General features: G+C 42.3%; 1 protein-coding gene across 1 annotated transcript in view; it reads left to right on the forward strand.

Moving 5' to 3' along the window:
- Nucleotides 1-12,223, forward strand: part of CDC40 (cell division cycle 40) — a 44,061-nt gene extending 31,838 nt beyond the window's left edge. The window contains exons 10-15 of the mRNA XM_075498555.1: nt 993-1,094; nt 2,405-2,520; nt 2,606-2,739; nt 7,928-8,004; nt 10,147-10,291; nt 11,205-12,223. Of these exons, the coding sequence (XP_075354670.1) occupies nt 993-1,094; nt 2,405-2,520; nt 2,606-2,739; nt 7,928-8,004; nt 10,147-10,291; nt 11,205-11,382 (752 nt within the window). The 3' untranslated portion in view covers nt 11,383-12,223. The remainder of the gene's footprint in view (nt 1-992; nt 1,095-2,404; nt 2,521-2,605; nt 2,740-7,927; nt 8,005-10,146; nt 10,292-11,204) is intronic.
- The last annotated feature ends 9,315 nt before the right edge of the window (nt 12,224-21,538 follow it).

Consider the following 21,538-nt stretch of genomic DNA (forward strand, 5'->3'; position numbering starts at 1 on the left):
ATGGGAATTTTTTTTTTAGGTTCAGGTTCTGTCTTTGTTCATGTAACAGGTGCTTTTTAAAGCAGATAGCTGAGAGAGAGAAATACAAACTTCTTAGCAGCCTTGAATGCAGAACAAAAGCAGCTGATTCTCCTTTTGAAATGGGAACATTTTGAGAACACTGAGTGAATATATGTTGAGTAACAACAAAGAAGTCTTTTTTTTTTTTTCACCTAATATTTCTGATGACAGCAGTGCGGCAAAGATGATGGCTCAAAAGGTTCTCTCAATAGACTGCTCTTTCTGAACAGTTTGACTGTTTTTCTCAAAAGGTCCTTATCAACCAGATTCACCTGCTATTTTGTTATATTTAAGTTACCATGTCAATATTTTAAACTAAAGAGATCTCCTACAAGTCTGATGCAGTGGTCAGATGAAAGTATTGGGGCTGAGTGGTAACAAGGTTAACACTAGATGAAAACATTCTTAATTTTCTGATCTAATATTTCCCATTTGTACCTGTTTCCTAATTTTAAATGTTTCTCCTTTAAATGTATCTCCCATAGTGTTTGTGTCTCCTCTTTTTCATTAGATGTTGACATTTATTACAGTGTTCTAAACTTCTCTTGCAGCTCTTAACTGTGACCAGAACAATCTTTGAAGCCAACAGTACTTAAAGTTCTGCTTTTATATAAATTTATGAATGATGCACAGCGGTTGGTTCTGTGCAATGCTATTGTTTCTCTCTCCAGTGCTTTAGAGGTGTGGGGATTTTGAGGTTTTATTCTCATCATTCTTTAGGAGTTACTTTTTCTTTCTCACTTGAATCATTTTTTACTAGTGTTCATGAAGAGCTTCAATAAGCGATTTCCTTGTTCTCTTTGCATTGTTAAAGACTTGAGCATTTAACTTGTTAAATGTTAAAAAAAATGTTAAAATGTTAAAAAAAAAAAAACCCCATTCATTCTAAGCATGAATGGATAAAAGTTTATTGCATTTTTTTTATCTTGTAGGACACAGTAAAGCTGTCCGAGACATCTGTTTTAATAATGCTGGCACTCGGTTTCTCAGTGCTGCATATGACCGCTATCTTAAACTCTGGGACACTGAAACAGGTAGGCTTGTATTTGTAGATGCTGTTATTTGGCACTATGTTTAATTAAAAGTAAATATCAAGATATATTATCAGTCAGTCAGGTTGTGTCCAATTATCCTTATTATCATCCAAGTATTATCATCTTGCAGTTCAGTGTTTAGGATGTTTACAGGATGAAGTGTCTTTTTTTCCTAAATGCTTTGTTGTTATCTGTAATGGTGCAATTGACACTACCTATATACCTGTATTTCATATACCCTTTTATCTGAGAAGTTTGACAGTTACTTGTAATGCTAGAACAATTTCCAGCAAAAAGACAAAATTTTACCAAATCAGTTAATTGCATGTTTAATTTTATGCCTGTAAATATAAGTAATGAAATTACACTTTAGACCTAAACATGCTTAATTTAGAAGAATTATTTCACTTGATCTTTTGGTTAACCTGAACTTGAAGAGCACTCCAAATAATAAAAGATGGTGGAAATTGAGTTGCTGGTATAGGGAATGGAGGGTAGGTCTGATGCTCTCACAGAACTGCATGGGAGATGCTCTGTAACATTCTGCTCCAAATAGTTTCTTAAGCTAAAAAGATACAGGATAGATTTTTGTCAATATTCTTTTAAACTTAAGTCTGTTCCTAAGACAGGAAGTTTCCATGTTTGAAAAAGACATTCGCTTTCTTAGTTAGCAGTGCTGCTAGTCTCATGCAGGTGACAGCCAGAAAGGTATAAGTCAAATTCTCCAGACTTGAGTCTGAACTCAGTTATTTAGACACCTGAAAAATACATTGAGCTTTTGGATTAAAACAGGCTCCTGTAAGTTATGGATAACACGTAATCAGGGTATTTATGGCTGAGGCTATGAGAAGAGGTCAGTGGTTTGTTTTGCAGTTGGATTACTGTTACTCTTTTCTAGATTTAGGATTGAGGAATTCTTGCCCGAGTTTAAGTCTCTTGTCAAGAAGACCTCTGATCCTAAGGAGGTGATGCTATGCAAAGACAGTGGTCACCTTGCAATACCCTGACCAGTCCTGATGTCTTTGATATGTCCTGATGACATACAGGGGACTGAGCAGTTATATTGTTTGCAAAGCTGTAGTAAAGGTATGGAACAGTTTGTATGTGTTTATACAGGTGCGTGCAAACATGAAAGAAAGTATAATCAAAGAGCAGGGTAAATTCTACCCTCTAATCCTCTCAAAGGCTTTAAAACAAGTATTTCCTGCTGTTAGTAAAGTAAAAGTAAAATTTTTATCAATATCTGCAAAGAACTAATCAGCCCATAGAACTTCCAATCTGACGCGCTATGAATGGCTTGTCTGTTGCAGGGCAATGTATTTCAAGATTCACAAACAGGAAGGTTCCTTATTGTGTCAAGTTCAATCCTGATGAAGATAAACAAAATCTCTTTGTTGCAGGAATGTCAGATAAGAAAATTGTGCAGGTATGTCTACTTAATATCTCTTCCTCTAAAAATTATGATATTTAGTGAAAAACAAGGTCTTATTCTGACATTTTTTTATTTGTAGTGGGATATTCGAAGTGGTGAGATTGTGCAGGAATACGATAGGCATTTGGGAGCTGTCAACACCATTGTGTTTGTGGATGAAAATAGGAGGTTTGTGAGTACATCTGATGACAAGAGTTTAAGAGTCTGGGAATGGTAAGTTTAAAAATTTGAATTTTAACTTGAAGTATATTATGAGCAAACTGAGAAGAGAGTTTTTATTTTTAAAAGTGTACGTAGCACATAAGACACTAGAGTGTACTGAGTTCTAGGTAGCTGAGGAAGAGCTGAATTTAAATTTCTATGAATTTTTATGTAGTTATATATGCAGTAGCTAAAATGTTTCACAATAAAGTAGAACCAGAACAATCTCAGCTATTGTTGTTGCTAATTTCTGATAACTGTTAAAGTTGGGTATATATTCTGCAAACTCCTGCATACCGCCGCTCAGTTTAGTATGGGTCGTAGTTCTTAAACATTTTTGTCCAGTGAAAGGAAACATTCCTTCCAAAATCTTGGTATAATACTTTCAATGTCTTTTGAAATCATTCTTTATGTCTAATAGTGAATTACTCTCCGTAGCTTACTGCCCTACTATACTGCAGTATTTGAAAACTGTTTTTAAAGCCTACAAAACCTAAATCACTGTATGCAAAGTAAAATATGTTAAATAGCCTCTGTTTTATTGGTGCAGATTTTATATGGGCATTGGGCTGTATTTATTTTTAGCATTAATTATTAATAATTTATCTTAATATTGTATCTTTTGGAATCATTTCTCTAGAGATTTTAATCTTTAAAACCAGTTGCTTCCTATCATGTTGCTAAATACTAACCAACCCATCCTGGTTTAATGCTCGAGACACTTCACAGATTTCCTTCTCCCCCAAAGAAAGCATAAGACAGCCCTATCAGCCTGAAGCACCCCGCACTCTATTAGTAATCTCTGTTCTCTCTCCTTTCCCCAAGGGTGTATTAGCCCTTAAATTAACCTTTTAAAGAAATGTCTGCTCTGTTACATTAATGTGTGTTGATTTTGAAAGCTTTGAACTTGGATGTGCATAGTATTATACAATATTTGGCCCGTGTATGAAATAGCTAGTTTAGTCTAGCTTCATTTCTAGTTTTCTGGTAGTCTGGGTTTTTTGGCAATCATTGATACCCACAGTTTGAATATAGAAAATGCCAGAAAAGTGAAAGTCTATCTAAGAAAAACTCATAAAAACATAATTTTAAATGGCTTCCAATTTTTAACATATCTGGGCAGAAACCAAATCTCTCCTATCTGAAATGTTTTCCACAAGGTTCTAGGTACTAAGATTTTCAGCTTAGGACTTTTAAGACTTCTTTAGGATTTCAAATTTCTTTTTTAAATAATCACTCCCATATCTTTAGGTATCCATTTCATTTTGCCATTCACACATGCAAAGCTGTTGCACAATACAGACACTAGTTTGACAGCTCTGGGACTAATCAGTTCCTTCCTATCTTTTTAAAAAAAAAAAAAAAAAAAAAAAAAAAAAACCAACCTAGACAAGAGACTCCAGTCTGTGGTATTTGCATGTTACCCAGGCAGCCAGCAAAACCCTCAGCATGTCTGTGATCGGCTGCTATCATTGCCAGTAACAGCGGTGGTAATGACCAAAGTCTGGGAACCCAGGCTTAGGCCAGACATGTAATGCTGTCACCATATGTCGCTCCAAGAGGGCCTCTGTTCAGCAGTTCATAATTAGACCCATGTATTTACTGAGCTCCTTAACGAAAAATCTTTACGATATCTTATCTGCTGAGGAATGTCTCCTCTCTGGCGAGTGGGAGGAGGATCTCACTTGCACAAATCTGTTATTTCCTTGAGATTGGATTGCCCTTGTTTTGCGAGCTTTGTGTTGATGGCTGAAATAAATAGCGAAGTGGGTGGATTTAGTCACTCTGTGGGGAAGAGCAGGAAAGGCAGAAAGGTTCTGGCATGGGAACATCACAACCTGATTGTTCCAGTAGCAGAAGTTTTTTCCTTCTGAAGAAAAAAATATGTATTGAGCTTGCTGTACGCTGAAGAAAGAGCTCCCTTGTTCAGATAATAGGGAACTCAACTGTAGGCAATATTCTGCAATACAGTTGTCGGGGATTTTTTTTGGTTTTGTAAAAAGCAAATGTAATGCTGTCTTCCTAGGCACGACTTGAAAACCTTTCTCCACAACCTGCTATGCTATATGTTAATCAGTCTGTAGGCCTATTTCTATAATTTCAAGATCTAGATTTTTACAATGCATTAAAACTAAGTTAATGTATTCAGTACAGAAGCTTTTGGAACTTGAAAACTTCCATGGCAAATTATTTCATGCTGCACCTCAAATCCTGTTTTCCTAAGTTCATAAGGAAAATTATTTGCAACTTAGGGTGATTTGGTTACTGCACCTTTTGGCATGTTTCTTTGTATGCTCTTCAGCACAATATTTCTTCAGTATCCTACAGGAACAAAGCAGAAGTAATTATGACCTGAGTATGGCCTTAAAAGCCAGTAATTAAAACTGGTCTAATTGCTTAGTTTCAATTGTCTAGAGGAATTTTGTAGTATGTTTTGTAAACACTTTGACATGGCCAGAGCTGGTAATGGGATGCCATGTCAGACTTCATCACAGTGAGGAACTTCTCCCCTGAGAATTTACATCTCCTTTCCCCAGGGGTTCATGCCATGCATAGATTTCACTGTGCTGTACGCTGAATTGCAGTTGGTTGGTTGCTGAAAGTTCAGACTGCAAGTATAGGATAGACTCTTTCAGATTAAATGGTTTCTTTAGGAGTCTCAGTGGGAGTACTTTTAAAATTTGTCTGCTTTTGCATTTCAGATGATTGCATCGTCACAGCAGTGATATTAAAGTTGACATGGGTATCATATTCTGTGTTCTTTGTTCTAGAAATGCAAAATGTTGTTTTGTCTTTTGTCTGCTTCATATGCATCTGATCTACTTGGATAGATAGTGAAATGATTTGGGCAATTGACCTTGGAGGCTTTTATTTCCTTTTACCTTCAAGTCAGCTAGCAAAGCAAGAACTGTGCATTGGTAGCTTAGTAGTTATCCTGGCAGGCTTAGGAGGCCTGTCATCTCCGTAAAGCTATACCCCTCAGCAGGCCTTTTCTCGCCATCATTCCTGGTAGAGGTACAGTAGTCTCCAGAGAGCTCTTCATGATGTGCAGATCCCAAAATTGGATTGGGTTGGGTTTGGGGTTTGGTTGGTGGGGTTTTTTGGTTGGTTTTTTTTCTTTCTTTCTTTAAAAGGATTTTTCTCTCTCCTGCTTGGGGAAGAAGTTGTGTTAGAACCCCAGAGTATCACGTTTCTAAATCTTGGCTAGAAGATACTACTTTTGATATTAAAACTTTTCAGCCTTTGAAATGCTATGAAGTGGGGAAAGGACTTGAAGATCTTTAAATTTAAAAATATGAACAAACAATATATCACATGAGTTTTGAGGTCAGGCAACCATGACACCATCTTTCTTGGTAATTTTTTTAAAGATTTTTTTAAGGGAGCAGGCTGATATTGCGTATTTAGCAATTTGACTGGAAGCAAATGTGAAATGTAAATATATCTCTTTATTCTGCCTAATAGTTTAATGCAGCATATCCTGCAGCTGTTCTAAGTGTGTCTGGTAGGTTTCAACATAAAGCAGAGCTGTCTTGAATAAATTCCAGTAGACGAGCCTGCCTTCATTTGTAAAGGGAGAGAAGGCAGGACAAGCTGTGCTGCATTTAAATTTCTCACTGCAGTACAGTTCAGCATTGGAGATGCATCTTCTGTGATGAGATTTTTTTAATGGAGCTTTTAATGGGATTGCTTTTACCTGGCATTGAGGACTCCAGATGACCGGTGGGCTGAGGGAGCTGATCAGGATCTGGCCTTACTGCAGTGATGACCTTGTGTCTCTTGCAGGTGGAGTTTGAAGCTGTTTGGGTATTGATGCAAAAGGGTAGCTTGGGGCACAGGGGGCTGCACTTCCTGTGCTGTCATGTTGGTCAGCCTCAGGGATTATGTGGACTTTTTGTTATTCATGTACCGATTTACTGTCCAACAGTAGTGTAGTCTTAGGTCTGCCTGTTCGGGAAGCCAGTTATCCCTGCACGTGCTCTTAGCCACAGAGTACATTAAGTGGGTTGCCCTTCTTATGCAGAGGGGTAAATGATTTTAACATTTAACTCACAGGAGCATTTGTGTTGATTCCTGACAACAGACCAGCTTCTCACCCTGCTGCCCATGTGCATGTTACTTAACACAAGATGTCGGGAAATAACTTACTCCACAATAAAATAGAATTGTAATTCTCTTGTTAATGCCGACTGTATTGCCATCCAGCAAGGCTCGGTCAGCGAGTACAAGACGGCCACCCACGCTCTCTGCTCCAATAGTGTCCCAGCAGCTCTTCTACTCTGAGAATTAGACAATGAAGTCGTAACTTCATTGTATTAATTCATGTTGCTACAGAACATTTTGCATGTTTTGTTTGCATGTGCTTTCTGCTGAATACATTAATCAAATCTATTTTCTGCTGGAGATTTCTTTTGTTTAATGAGAAAGACACATGCATGCCTTCCCTTTTACCAGCCTTCTAGCATAGGGTATGAGGAATACTGTGAATATGCACAGCCCATTAGTAATTCAATCTATATAGTCAAAACCAAATGGCAGTTCTGCAGAGTAAGGATTAGACTGTTTTTTTCCTTAGGTCCCCATGCCTTCGTACAGGACAGTATATGTTCTTAACATACACTGGCACAGTCCTGTATGGAATCGAGACCAAGAAGTTCACAGTTCAGTTCAGCTGTGAACATTTGGAATTGGTTGGCATCCCATTTGGGGAGATCAGGAGGAAAAGGGCATTGTCAGAGAGATGAGAGAGAGACAGACTCCTGTTTCCTTTCCTTTTAAAAAAAAAAAAGGGGGGGGCAGAAATATTCTAGTTAAAACTCAAGTCAGCAAGACATTCCAATATATCAGTCTATTCTTGCTACCTATATAAGAATTTTTTAAGAGCTGCAGTTAAACTGGAGGCAATAGCGTATCTTTGTGTTACAGTTTTACTCTTAATAATTGGAGTTACGATTCTGCTTTAGACTCTGGGTCATTTGATTGGGGTGAATTCACTCTATCAGAGGTTATCTTGTACATGGCTGCATAGCTGGAGCTCTCTAGGTGGGCATTCATAATATTTTTGAGCTTTTGCACATTCTTCCTTTGGACACCACCATACGCTGTCCATGGTTCAGCGGGTGAGTAAATCAGCTGACTGGAGGCAGCCCTTTGGAAAATCTCCATGTCTTCATAAAACACATACTTCTTCCTTTTGCAGGGACATTCCTGTAGACTTCAAGTACATAGCTGAGCCAAGTATGCATTCGATGCCAGCCGTGACTTTGTCTCCAAATGGTAGGTTAACACTTTACTGCCTTCTTAGGCCTAGTTTACATAGGCACGTCTTACTGATTATATCTCTGTAATGTTGCCATGTTGCATTCCCTGCCACCCCACAGTACCCCCCACAAATCAATGTGTGCATTTATTCTAAGATTGGACTGGATCTGGTTTTGATTTAAAGGTCTTAAGAAGAACAAGTATGTCAAAATTAGGGGTTATATCAGGTAGACCTTCATCCAGACAGGGCAAAAGGATTCTTTCTTTTCATAGAGCTACGATGTGCTCTTTGCTGTATTTAAAATATTAAGAGAAACAATGGTGGGAACTGACGATGGCTGCAAAGTACTAAGCAAGTTCAGCAGTCCTTGTGGTGCCACCATTAAAGCAGAAATTGATGTTGTATGTGATCCTGTTAATGCTGTTCCTTTCTGTTCTGAATACAGCCCAAATAACTCTTGCGTAAGAGAAATCTCAAATTATCTCAGTGTTTCTGTATGTTAATGTTTCACCGGTGTTTATGTTCTTCAATTAGAATCAAAGTGAAGGAGGATAAAGGTTTAGTGCCTCCAGTAATCAGTGAAAATCCTTTCTAACAGGACAAAAATCTCTGTTATCTGTTTTGGCCAAAATGAAATAGCTTTAGTGTCAACATTATTAACGTGTTGCCAGATTTACAGTTAACAGCTCCATTATGATGAGTAGTGGCTGATCAACTTGTTGCACAGCTAACGTTTTCAGCCAGCTATCAGCATCAAGTTGTATTTGCTTTGCAGTGTAAATATTTTATTCTTAAAAATAGAAGTGGGTTTCTAATATAAAAAGGAAGATTCTGGAGAAAGAGATCGCTGCATTTAAAAATGTTAGCTTCCCAAACTGGCCTATTTCAACCTGTTTCTGAAATTGCATGACTTGCTGTATTCTGATCCAGTTTTTCAGTTCATCTCATTCTTCCACATTGAAATACTGGATTTCTCATTGGATTTCTGAGATGAGACAGTAAATGATGTTAGTAGTCATCTTTTCAGCTCAAGACATCACCTGTCACATTAACTAACGTTATCTTGACCTACAGTAGTCCAATATCACACAAAACAAGTTATTTCGGAATAGTTATGCTATGGATTGTGCCAGACACATCACACATCGTTTTTGAGTTAAATGAGTCCTTTAAAGAAAAGTAAATTGAAAATTTTACAGACATAGAACTTTTCTGCTTAGGGACACTGATTTATGCATCTCATCAATTAAAATCTGCCTCCTGAGCAATGCAGGAAACAGACCTTTTAAAAAGTAGAAGAGGAGAATAACATGCTTGGGGTACACACTGGATTTGTTTCTTTGGGAGGCTGAAGAAAATCCTCAAATTCCAAGCTAGTAGCTGGAAGCATGGTCAGATTTACAGTCAAGTCAGCACATTTTGTTATCACTGTTTGTGTAAAACACTGTCAAGGCAGTGACGATATGCAGAGTTCAGGACAGAAGTCTCTGTTCTATGGTGTTCTGTAGCACATGATCTTCATTGGATTCTCAGCCAGGAGTTAATACACTGCCAAGACAAAAAATGACATAAATTAAGACCAGAAAAGCCTGGGTTTTTTTCTTTCACTAAAGTATCTTTATTAAATTGTATTCCATTAGGGCAGAGAATACTAAATATTTGCAAAAATTTATAAGGATTTTCAAACTCCTAAGTCTACCTTACACCTGTTTTTTCCCATAAAGAAAATAAAAGGTGACCATCTAAGAGTACCCACAAAACAGGTGATCAAATATATTGCAGCTAGATGGGTTTTTTTCACCTCATCTGGATTACTTGATTATGTGCACCAGCAAGCTTACTCAGTAGCTTAAAAACTTACCAGTAAGTCAGTGGGGTTAATGCAGCACATTGTTATAACAGCCAGAGCTTTTCTAGAGTCTTGAGTGCATTTTGTAGGAATAAGCATCCCAAATCCTGTCAAACATAAGGTTTTGCCTCTTGGCATTTGCACGAGGCAGAAGCAATACCAGCTTCTACCTAGAACCCTGATACATAATGAAAATCTGGATTAAGATAGTGCAAGAAAAGTTATAAAAATCTCTTAAAACTTTCCAGTTAAGTCTGTTTCTTCAGATGTGGCACTCTGATAACACCTTTGTTTATTGCATTTGTAGGGAAGTGGTTGGCTTGCCAGTCGATGGATAACCAAATTCTGATTTTTGGAGCTCAGAACAGATTCAGATTAAACAAAAAGAAAATTTTCAAAGGTCATATGGTAGCAGGCTACGCTTGTCAAGTGGATTTTTCACCTGACATGAGGTAAGTTTTTTGTGAGAATGAGCTTCATCTTAAAACTTGCTGGCACAGACACTAAATTTCTTTTTGAATCCTCTGCAACATTCATTGATGTACAGCCATCCTATTAACTCGGCATCAGACAGAGTTCTCTAGCCAAGCAGCAGAACGGAAAGTTTGCTCTTGTCATTCGATAGGACTAAGTTATACTTAGTGGTTGCTCTGAGCAAGATTTAGAAAACAGTCTGTGTAGTCCAGATTCCCCATTCTGCAAAGATGATTTACACTGCTGTTAAGCCATCCAGAGACTCCCCCTGTTTTCCCTAGCCCTGGTGCAGCACAGGAGGCTTCCACTTCTGACTTGCATGTGTGGTCTGCAGCACAGGGTCTATTCCCACAATATGCACTTGTCCACAATATGTGGGATTAGAATACGTGGGATTGCCCAGTTTTCCCACTTTGCAGGTCAGGTGTGGGTATCCTCATTTATTGCTCAGAGAACCATCTTTTTCATCCTATTTGCTTAGTAATATGCCCATACATTTACCACTGCATGTATGTAAGATCCATTACTATAAAAACTGGAGAATAACCTCAGCAAAACTGAAGGAAAAAGTGGAGAGAAGTGTCTATAAATTTTAGAGGAACTTCTGGCACTTTCTCTTTTGCTGATGTATTCTCTTTAGTTCCAGTAACACAGTGTATGGTATAATCGCATTGCTTAGCACATTTACCTCGCAGTTGATGAATCACCTTCTGCAGGGCTTGTGCGCTTTAGAGCACAGCATGAATGCTAATTCTTTGGTAGGTATATTTGCAGACTGTCAGCCAGGAAGCTCGCTGGGTGAAGCTCTTTTCCATTGCTCAATGTAAAAGTATTATAATACAAGCAGTCTTCACACATGATACAGCTTTTATTTTAATCCTGTTAATATAGCTATGTGATATCTGGAGATGCAGATGGAAAACTTAACATCTGGGACTGGAAGACAACAAAACTCTACAGCAGATTAAAAGCACATGATAAAGTCTGTATCGGTGCAGTGTGGCATCCACACGAAACATCTAAAGTCATTACATGCGGCTGGGATGGTCTTATTAAACTATGGGACTGAAGAGGATGCTACGAAGATCTAAAGGTGTAAGTCCTGCATACGTCTGAGATTAGAGTGAATTCTGCTGTAAGGATGGGTAGACCTTTGTAATACTGCAGTTCTCAGCTAGCTGTATATATGCACTAACAAATGGGAAATCTTCAGAAGAGGCAACTGAAAGGATATAGTTCTAAATATGACCTCTGAGTATGAGAAGCTGAGGTCATCTGAAGCATGTAGAATCAAGTGTTAGTTTGTCATGTCCCTGTTTGTGCAAAACACTCTTGTAAAATAAAATAATTTTAAGGAAAAACTATTTTTGTGGTTCTGGCTGTCGGAGATGTGGGGAGTTAAAGGAGAAAACCAGCAATTTCTTCCTAAGAAGAAATCTTTGCTATCTACTGCAATAGAGCTGGAAAAGATGCGTTTGTTTACCTGGTTTGGGGTGGTATTTTGTTTTCCCCAGAATACTTCTAGCTTTATAGAACACAAAGCCATTTGCTAAGATCTGTTAATTCACAGCAGAAATAAAGAACTAATCAGAAGCTAGCAGTCATCAGATAAACTATCACCTGAAGACTGTATTCATAAACTCTTGGTTTTTGTCTTTATTTAACAATAGCATCATGCTCATCACTGAGTTTCATCTTTGCAAGTACTCCTCAATTTCAAGATTTTGCTTGTAATGGTTGTGTGTTAAGTGTTGTTTTTTCTCTTCCCATATGCTGTTAAGTTCCAATAAGCATGACATATTTAAAAAAAAAGTGAATGTCTCTTGTTCAATTTGGAATACGTTGTATTATAAGCCCCATAAAGTTTTTGACAATTTAATGTATATACGTCACATTTTTTCTCTTTAAAGAACTTATTTTTAATAAATCTTTTTATAAAAACTGCTTATTTTCATTCAATTTTTCTGTCTAGCAGTGTCCATGTAAAATATTTCTTACCATTTGGTATTTTAATTTGCAGTTGTACCAGCGTTCAGGTAAACTTATTCTCTTGCACTGTTCATACAAAACTAATGCAAGCTGGAGGCAAGAGGAAAAAATCCTTTCAGCTCCCTATCCACTCTCTTTTTGAGCACATAATGGAAATAAAAATGTATAATGAATTTATCCCATTGATCAGTCTTTAATTACAGTTTTGAATTACACTATATTGTTTACTATAAGTCCAATCACTGCTCATTAATTATAAACAATAGCAAAGGAGTAATTGCCTTAATTGACAGCAGGAGAGAAGATAAGGCACTTCCGTAGATGAGATGCAAAGAATCTCAAATTGTGTAGACGGAAGGAAATGGGTTGGTTGTTTTGTGGGGTTTTTGTGGGTTTGGTTTTTTTGATTGATTAACAAGACAATTCTGTTCTTTCAAAGAGCTCTTGCTAAAGTTAGGCCCTGTGAGTGAACACGGAGCTTACGCATTTTTACACCAACTCGCTAAAGCTGAGCTTGAGAGTCTTTCCATTGTCCATTCATGCCGTCGCATAACACTGAACCACGTTTACACGTTTCTGTTTACTTTCCCATCTCGGTAGCCTTGTGAACCTGAAGAACTCCACACGCTGTGTTCGCAAGCGGTGTGCTGGTGGTACCTGGTATTGCCTAGCCTCCCAGCTCTGCAAGTACTGAGGTAGGAAATGGTAGAGCCTGGAGTGAGAGGAAGGAGCTGGTCCGGTGTGTCCTGAGGACCGTCCCCTCTGCACGGAGAGGAGAGGCTGCTGCTGTTTTTCGGCGCTTCAGGGTGCGGGTGGGAGTGAGCTGCTGCCATGTCGCAGGGGGTGAATTTCCGATGTGGTTCTTTTCTCAGGGAAGACTCGACTCCAGAGCTGGGAGTTGAGCTCTGGTGTGCACTGTGCCCTGGGTGCTGCTTCGGGAGGAAGTGGGCTGAAATAATTTAGAGCAGTTTGCTTCCTTCAAATACATTTCCTAAATGGGTATGTGTCAGTGTGTCCTGACCATTAACAGCTTGTAAGTATGGGGAATTGGGGAGGAGAGGAGGAATAGAGCAGATACAAAAACTTCTCACAGGAATGTGTATTGGCTTCCATATCAGAAACATCCTTCCCAAATGTTTAAAAGCCTTTAAATAATAATACACAAAATGTTTGGTTCTGTAGTTGGCACTGTGTTTTTCCATGTGTCACCTACCAGGCAGAACTTTATCTATCTGTCTATACACACGAGTGTATATACTAAGTATAAAAATAAGTGTATAAACTTTTAGGAGTAATATACAGAGTGTTGCCTTTGGGGAACAAAAATAAGAAATGTTGACTCCATAAATTCTGCTGGAGGTAATGAACTGGGATTAAATATTTGCAACAAGCCCAGAATCAAAATTCCCCTAGAAACTTTCACATAAATCCTTTGTCCCTCACAGTTGGTCACCGTGTTAATCTTTTGTGGAATTTCTCACAGCTGCATTGAAGCCTGCAGGGGGAATTTTTATGAGGATAATTCCCTCTTGTCGGCTTGAGAGTTGCAAACTCCAAAGCTCACGTCGTCAGCTAGTTTGCTGTGCATGAGGAGAGACGGCGTGTGTCTGTGTGGTGCGAGTCTAGACTTGTCTTTCCAGCAGCCACCTGGGAAAAGATTTCTTGCTGGGCTAATTAACTCGACTCACGTCCTTCTCTTTCTTACCTTCCCAATTCCATGTTTCGCCAGAAATTGGTCTGTTACAAATGTTGGTCAGAACAAGTCTAGACTGAGACCCCTAGGCTGAACTTGGCGTGTGAGCAGACACAGCCAGGGGAAGGGCAGCGTTGGGAGAAAAGGGAAGAGCGTGTTTCGAGTTCCCCCAATTTATTCTCCTCTAGCATTAGGCGGAGAATGAAACAAAGCGATTCAAGCTGAAAGGAGCTTCTTGGGAGGGCTGGAGGCAAGCGTGTCGCGCTGCCGGGAAGGAATACGTGCAAGCTGGAGTGCTGGGTTGCTGTCACAGCATCATAATTTTGTTCCCCTTGATCATGCATCTGTAACTTTCAGAAATGATGTTCCAATATGTTTCCACTTTTATTAATACCAATTACTTTACAGTGGGGGTTGTACAGATAAGTGAACTATCTCCATCATTCTTGGAGTTCTGCCTGGGAAACTTGATAGTTCCGTTGGCCTTGGGCCATCTTTTTCTTGGACTTTTTTCATATGTGAGAGGGGGAAATATCCCACATATCCTCATGCAACTTGCTGGTAAGAAGGCTGTCTTTCTTGAAGCAGATGGTCTTGGCATCTGTCTTGCACAGAGTTTATAATTGTCCACAGTAAGATGGGGCTGCTCAGTCTTTGCCCTCATTACGCTGAACAAATATCTAAATTACCATACATCCAGAAATGTCCAAGATTGTCTTGTAAAAAGCCAATTTTCAGCAACAGGCAGATGTTCACTATACCATTTAACATTGTGGTCTTTAAAGGCTGATTTAAACAGTGAGCTTTGCAGATTTGACAGCCCAGTAACACAATGTACTTTCCTTCTTTCTACCAGCTGGTCATTACAAAATCCTGCTCCCGTTTGCTAGGCAGACTCTATATGACAAGCAGCCTGCTTGAGGGGGAACACGCGGAGAGCGGAGGAGGGAGGGGAGTTTTGCTTGGAAGATTTTAAACAGTTGAACCTATACACCAGAAAAATGGGTTTCCGGGGAGGTTGTTCCTCTGGAGACTACTTAAGGACTTGCTACTGTAGGTTGACTTCACTAGCATACACTCAAAATGTAAGTCTCATATCTTGCAGTGAAATATGTCTTTTCTGTCAGGCTTGCTGATTAAAAAAACCCCAGATACACCACAGCTGTCTTGCAGCGCTCGGGGAAAACTGCTTGTGGCAGGGTTATGTTTACAGAAGCTCCTGGCAGAGTTTAAAGCTTTTAGAAACAAGCTGCAATGACTTTCAATGGGGCATGGACCTCTAAATTTGCCAGGTCCTCTGGAAGTTTGACCTCAGACCTGTTTATCGTCGTCTTGTACGATAGAACATTTAAAATGTGTTAAATGCTAAAGCACTGAGCCTTTCCGAGTCTCCTTTTAACCTGCTGCGCTTCATGCCACTGGGAGGCTGCTCAAATGAAATGTTATTGCAGATGCATTGGGTTTGTTGTTCAGAATCTTAGGTTCTCATTAGGCCCTGGGTCTTTTTGGTTAGTCTGAAAGATGTCAAGACTAACTGAGCCTGCTTCTCCTCTGATTTGGGAAAAGAAGACAACAAAACAAATCCTCTAGGGAGTTGTTTCAGTACTAGGAACTTTATGGAGCTTCAAGACCACTGACAGTTACCTGGACATGGTTCTGGGAGCTGCAAATCCTTCCAGTTCTCCCAGCATAATTACCCCGCAGTTGGTGTCTTGCTCTAACTCACCAGCTAAACACCTCCATTGTGGAATAAGTGTTTTTTCGGTGGAGTTTAAACTCATGCAAAGCAACATTTTAAAAAAAAAAAGGGGGGGGGGGGGGGGGGCAAAAATGGCCTGTGCTAGAAGAGCTGTAACACTCCAACTTCATACCTTGGCTTGCACCAGGCTAATTTCTCCACGCAGCTGTGGCTTTGCTCGCCCAGGCTAGTTGGTTTTATTTTGTGTCCGCATCCACGTACAACCTTGCTCCTTCAGCTCCTCCGTATGTACTCTATAAAACATAATCCCTTCCAATATTCCTTGCTCAGGAGACGAACAGGGAAATCGGACTCCGCATGAAGTCAGTTGTCAGGCCAGACATCTACAGGAAAAATAAGTAAGCCCCATTCCCTGGAGTTTTCAAAACCATGTTGAGTTTGGTGAGAACAGCTTCTCCACAGCAAGCTCCTCTCTTTCTCCCCCTGGTGCTGACCCTTTGGGAGTACCTTGGGGCAGGGGGAGAGTTGGTTTTGTTTGCTTTTTGTCATAATTCCTCCACTATTAAAAAGGTGGAATAACATTGTGGAACAATATTTCTTCAGATGCTGAATTCTCCTATGTCTTCACAGAATCACAGAATCGTATAGGTTGGAAAAGACCTTTAAGATCATCGAGTCCAACCGTAAACCTAACACTGCCAAGACCACCACTAAACCATGTCCATAAGCACCTCATCCAAACGTCCTTTAAATACCTCCAGGGATGGCGACTCAACCACTTCCCTGGGCAGCCTGCTCCAATGCTGGACAACCCTTTCAGGGAAGAAAAATTTCCTAATATCCAGTCTAAACCTCCCCTGGTGCAACTTGAGGCCTTTTCCTCTCATCCTATCACTTGTTACCTGGGAGAAGAGACCGACCCCCACCTCTCTACAACCTCCTTTCAGGTAGCTGTAGAGAGCGATAAGGTCTCCCCTCAGCCTCCTTTTCTCCAGGCTAAACAACCCCAGTTCCCTCAGCCGCTCCTCATAAGACTTCTGCTCCAGACCCTTCACCAGCTTCGTTGCCCTTCTCTGGACACGCTCCAGCACCTCAGTGTCTCTCTTGTAGTGAGGGGCCCAAAACTGAACACAGTATTCGAGGTGCGGCCTCACCAGTGCCGAGTACAGGGGCACGATCACTTCCCTGAGCAGTTCTTCCCTGAGTAAAACTGCTCCAGCAGTCTTGGAGCAGTTTTCCTTCCCTTCACAAAGAAGAAGAAGTAAGAAGGTGTTTGAGGGCCTCTCCTGCCTGGCAAGTCAGTTTGGGAGGTCAGTGTGGGGTTTGACGGATTCTCAGCCGCTGCGTCGTGGCTGCTCCTGGCTGGTGTCAGCGGAGAGACGCGGGTACTGCTGGGACACGGCGGTGACTGCTGCTGCCTTAGAGGTCCGACACCGGTCAGGCGGCTGTCCCCACCTCCCTGCGAGGGTGGTGGCTCCCAGGGGGTGGCTCCACTCCAGATATCTGAAGGTGGATGCACAGGCGTGATTCACGTTGTTAGGTTTTGATTCAGAAATGGAATTTCAAATATAGGGGGGAAAATACCAGCTGAGGCGCAGGAGCATTTTTAATTACTTACAGAAGTTTTGTAGTGTGTACGCCACTGAACTTTCTTTCGGGAAATTGCTGAAAAATAAGCACGTGTGGTGGTAATCCACCAAAAAGAGCTGGGACGTCGCATGGGTATTCACGTCGGAGTCGTCATTTCTAGGCAGCGCAAAGCAGGCTCCTGTTTTCTCCTTGTGTAAGGTCCTGCCCGTGGGGATAAGGGACGTAGCACAGGCCGTGTCTGCAAGGGTCTCTTTCTGAACCAGCTGAAGCACTTTACATCAGGCAGGTCAAACTACACCATGAACAGGGACTGCTATTTAAGGGAAGAGACCCATTCATTATCACCAGCGGTTCCCCTCAAGTGCCAGGCTTGCTCTGCGGATGCTGCCCCTGAAAGCCCGTGGAGGGAGACAAGTATAAATACGTCTCTGAATGTAGGTCAGCTCTGAACTTCCACCGGCACTAAACCAGGTCTCTCCTGACTGCAATTAAATGTCACATTGTGTTAACAAGCAGGAAGAAATCAAGAGTGATTTCCTACTGAATAACCCTGAGGATCCCTTCAAGGGCAAGGGAGTGGCTAATGAAGCTCATGAAATCAAAGTTTTTAAATGAACCAGATGGTCTCAGCTGTTGAATAATTCACCAAAGAGAACGAGTGCTATTTCTTCAGGTGTGCTACTGGGTGATACGGCTTCTTGGCATCTGCCAAGAAAGGCCAGACATATGTTCCCTTATGTTTTCTTTGATCTTTCACAGTTGAGCGGTGCTCGTGGAGAGCAACCCTTCACAAGTCACTGATGGGATCAAAGCCCGGGGCCAGAAGTGCATGTGATAAACATCAGGCTTCGGAGTGGGGCAGGAGGTCAGACCTTTCTTTGCTCAAGTTTTGGAACCTCCAAGGAAGCCACTGTGGCATTCAGAAAGGGACTGGTTCCCCTGGAGAAGACTGTTAGTGTCCTAACACGTCCCCCTCTGTGCTGCCATGGGCTCTCTATGGAAAGCCCGCGTTGCAGTATTAACTGTGACAGTTTGGGGGATTCAAATCTGCCGCTGCTCTTCATCTTTACCAGGTCACAGGCAGGACCTGTAAATCCCGAGTCACAAATGTGAGTGATTTATAAATCACTGTGGGCCTCTCTGAAAGGGAAATGCCCTTGCCCCATGCAAGGATCTGTGCAAATAAAACTGCCACTACACACAGGACATCTCTGCAAAGATCCATTTTAGACCCAGCTGAAACATCTCCTGGTGGAGGTGTCAAACTAATGCCCTAACGACTCCACTTCGGGAACGAGACCTGGTCATTACGTCCTTGTTAGCTGGGGTTGGCACTGCTGTGGCCACCACGAATGACCTGAGGTGTGGGCAGTAAGGAGGCTCCTGGGCTGGGTTTCACCCGGTGTCAGGCTGGAGGCAATGGGCTGGCTGCTCTGGAGAGCTGATGCAGACGCCTGCAGGGCGTGGGGGGAGATGCCCAATGCACCTGGGGACTGCGGGCCAGAAGCCTCGGGGGAGAGAGGAGCTGGGCAATGCCCATAATGGTGACACTGAGCAGATCCAGGGTGGCAGAAGGTGCCAGGAGCACTTGGTAGACGGCGTAGCACAGATATACCGCTTAGGAAAGGGGACAGGCCACTCTTTTGCTATGAACTCCCGTGCAAGCGCATTGCTGAGCACGTTGCTGGAAGGTCAGTCCAGAGACGCGCGTTTGCCAGCTGCCTCCCGGTGACGTGGGATGATTTGGCCCCTGTGCTCCTGCCCTGCCCTGACCTGGTCTGGGCACCTTCCTGTGCTGCTCCTGGCAGTAGGAGTTTGACGGATGAGTCTCACTTTCTTCTTCGGGTGCTGTCAAGGGCAGGGCCCTGCAGCGGGTCTCTGGTGAGGCATCTCAGACCAACCGGAAGGAAAAAAAGGCTTTACTGCATTGTCTGCAGGAGATGCTGGACGCTGCTCAGCCTGCATCTCCTCTCAGGAGTATTTTAGCACTGCCAGGAGAGGCCAGCAGCCCTTTCTTCCTGCCTGGGCATGGCCACGCAGTTACCAGTGTCCCAGCTGTGGCTATAAATGGGAGAACACCCTGCCCACGCTGGTTTTAATGGTGCACTTGAAGAAGGGAGCAGCTATCGCAGCTTCTGTGCAGGTCTGATCTGGGAAGAGATGTGGAGTACAACGCTGGCACGCGGCTACTGCAGGGCTCGCTGCAGGGAGATCATCTCAACAAGCTCCTCACCTGCTTCATGGCCTCTCCAACAGCTCCTCCAGAGCTGCTCCTGGCAGTGCAATGCTCCCTGCAAGGAGCCATCCTACAAGAGCAAGGCAGGCTCAAACACGGGTGCCAAACATGGGCGATGTCCCCAGAGTAGCTGGTGTGCTTGAGAGCCAGGCGTGGTTGAGAGTAGCCGTAATCTGGGTAGGGGGGATGGCTGGTGGGTCTTCAGCTCTGGCTGAAGCACCGAGAGCCTGCGGATGCCAGCAGTCCTGGATCCCTGCCTTTCTCTCTCAGCACTGTCCCGAACGGGCTGGAGATACCGCCTGGGCAGGCTGTACGGCTGGGACCCTGCGGCAGGTCGGGGCCGATCGTGCCTGGGTACGGCAGCGGGTGGACACACACTGACCCACCCGGCGTCCCTCGGTGCCAGCCCGCCCGCTGCGGCAGTCAGCCCGCACTGGCTCGTGCCCCTGTGCACCTACCTGGCACCTCAGTCGTCAGCAGATGGGAACTGAATTCCTTTAAGAGTCGCTCCTTTAGGTAGAAGAGATCAGTAAAAGAGAAGGGGTAAGGGCCCAAAAGCAAGACCTCAGCAAGGAAGGCTGTAACTCTGCTTTAAGAGATGCTAAGTAGAAAGGCACAGATAGTGCATAAAATAAGAGCTGTTCATTTTCTCCCATAATATCACATAACTGCCTCCAGAATGATAAATGGCTTTTATCTCTCCTGTATCTGAGATAAGGTTTCCTTAAAAATTACCATAGTTATTGGAATCTTTTCTTGCAGAAGATGTATTTGCTACAGCCTGAATTGTTCCTGACACTACCTGGCAATGCCGAGCAAGAGATTAGCTGAGGGTTTACTAAACTCTACGTCTTAAGCAAAGAAGCAGCAGGATGGACCTCCACTCCATTTCTATAATTTACATACACATCACCATTCTTTTCTTCAGGGAAATAAATGATGGAAGATGTGCATCCCTTTGGAATTTTAACATCTGAAAGAGATCATGTAATTTGTTTTTTAACCTCTATCTATTGGTTTCTTAAACAAATCATAATAAGCTACTAGGCTAGTTACTCCAAGACTAATCGGGAGGAAAACCCTGTGCAGTGCTAGAGCCTGTATTTTTATGCTTTATTAATAAATCAGGACTCACAGCTGGGCTTTTGCCACCCCATTATTTGAAAAATGGGAGTTGAGCCATTCTGTGGTGCAGTCGGTGTGACTGTTCTAACAAGCTAGATATTGGTTTAGGAAATTCTGGCACCCTCTCGCATTTTAATGAATCTCCTCATGGCCCTGCATCATTTAACAACCTCGGTGCTTAATGTAGGAGGGTTTGCAGGAAGCGTGGCTGTCACGGAGGAGGCATTTCCTACCTTTTGCAGAGGTCGCGGTTCCCTTGGGCTGTGTATTACCCGACTCAGGGACAGCAACACGTAGCTGGGCCCTGTGCAAAGCACTTTGCCTGACGTCTTGGACACGGGGAGTCCAACCCAGCAGCAGTATGGCGTCCTGATTTTGAGCGCTGCAGAGCTGCGGGCCCCCGCAGCACTCTGCTCTGGGTGACTGCGAAGCCCCTCGCCCCCGGTCCAGGCGGGATGTGCGGGAGCAGAAACAGAAGCTACGTTTCTACCAGAAAACAAAACAGTGGCAGAAGGTATTCCCCAGCCTTGAGGCAAACTGGCAAAGATGGCCTGGCTATGTCCATTTACTAAACTCTTTCAGCTTCCCAAACAAGGTGGGTGCATCCAAGCTGCCCTTGGCTTGGGCTAACTCCCCAGCTCTGCCTAGGAATCGTCTGGGAGAGCCCTAGATGGCCTGAGCCAAAATTGTGCCAGGGATCTCATTAATGAACCAGATTAATTAACCAGTTCCCAAAGCCTGTGCACGCTGCCTGCCACTGCTTAATTTACTAGCACAGGCACAGCTGGGATCACCACCTGGTCAGTAGTCCTGGTCTGGCTGCAACATCCTCTTTCTTCCCTAAATGAGGTGTTTGATGTGCAGAAGCCCATGTTAAGACCTCTTAGAATTAA

This window comes from Mycteria americana, chromosome 3, assembly GCF_035582795.1.
Source record: "Mycteria americana isolate JAX WOST 10 ecotype Jacksonville Zoo and Gardens chromosome 3, USCA_MyAme_1.0, whole genome shotgun sequence".
NCBI classification, from domain to species: Eukaryota; Metazoa; Chordata; class Aves; order Ciconiiformes; family Ciconiidae; genus Mycteria; species Mycteria americana.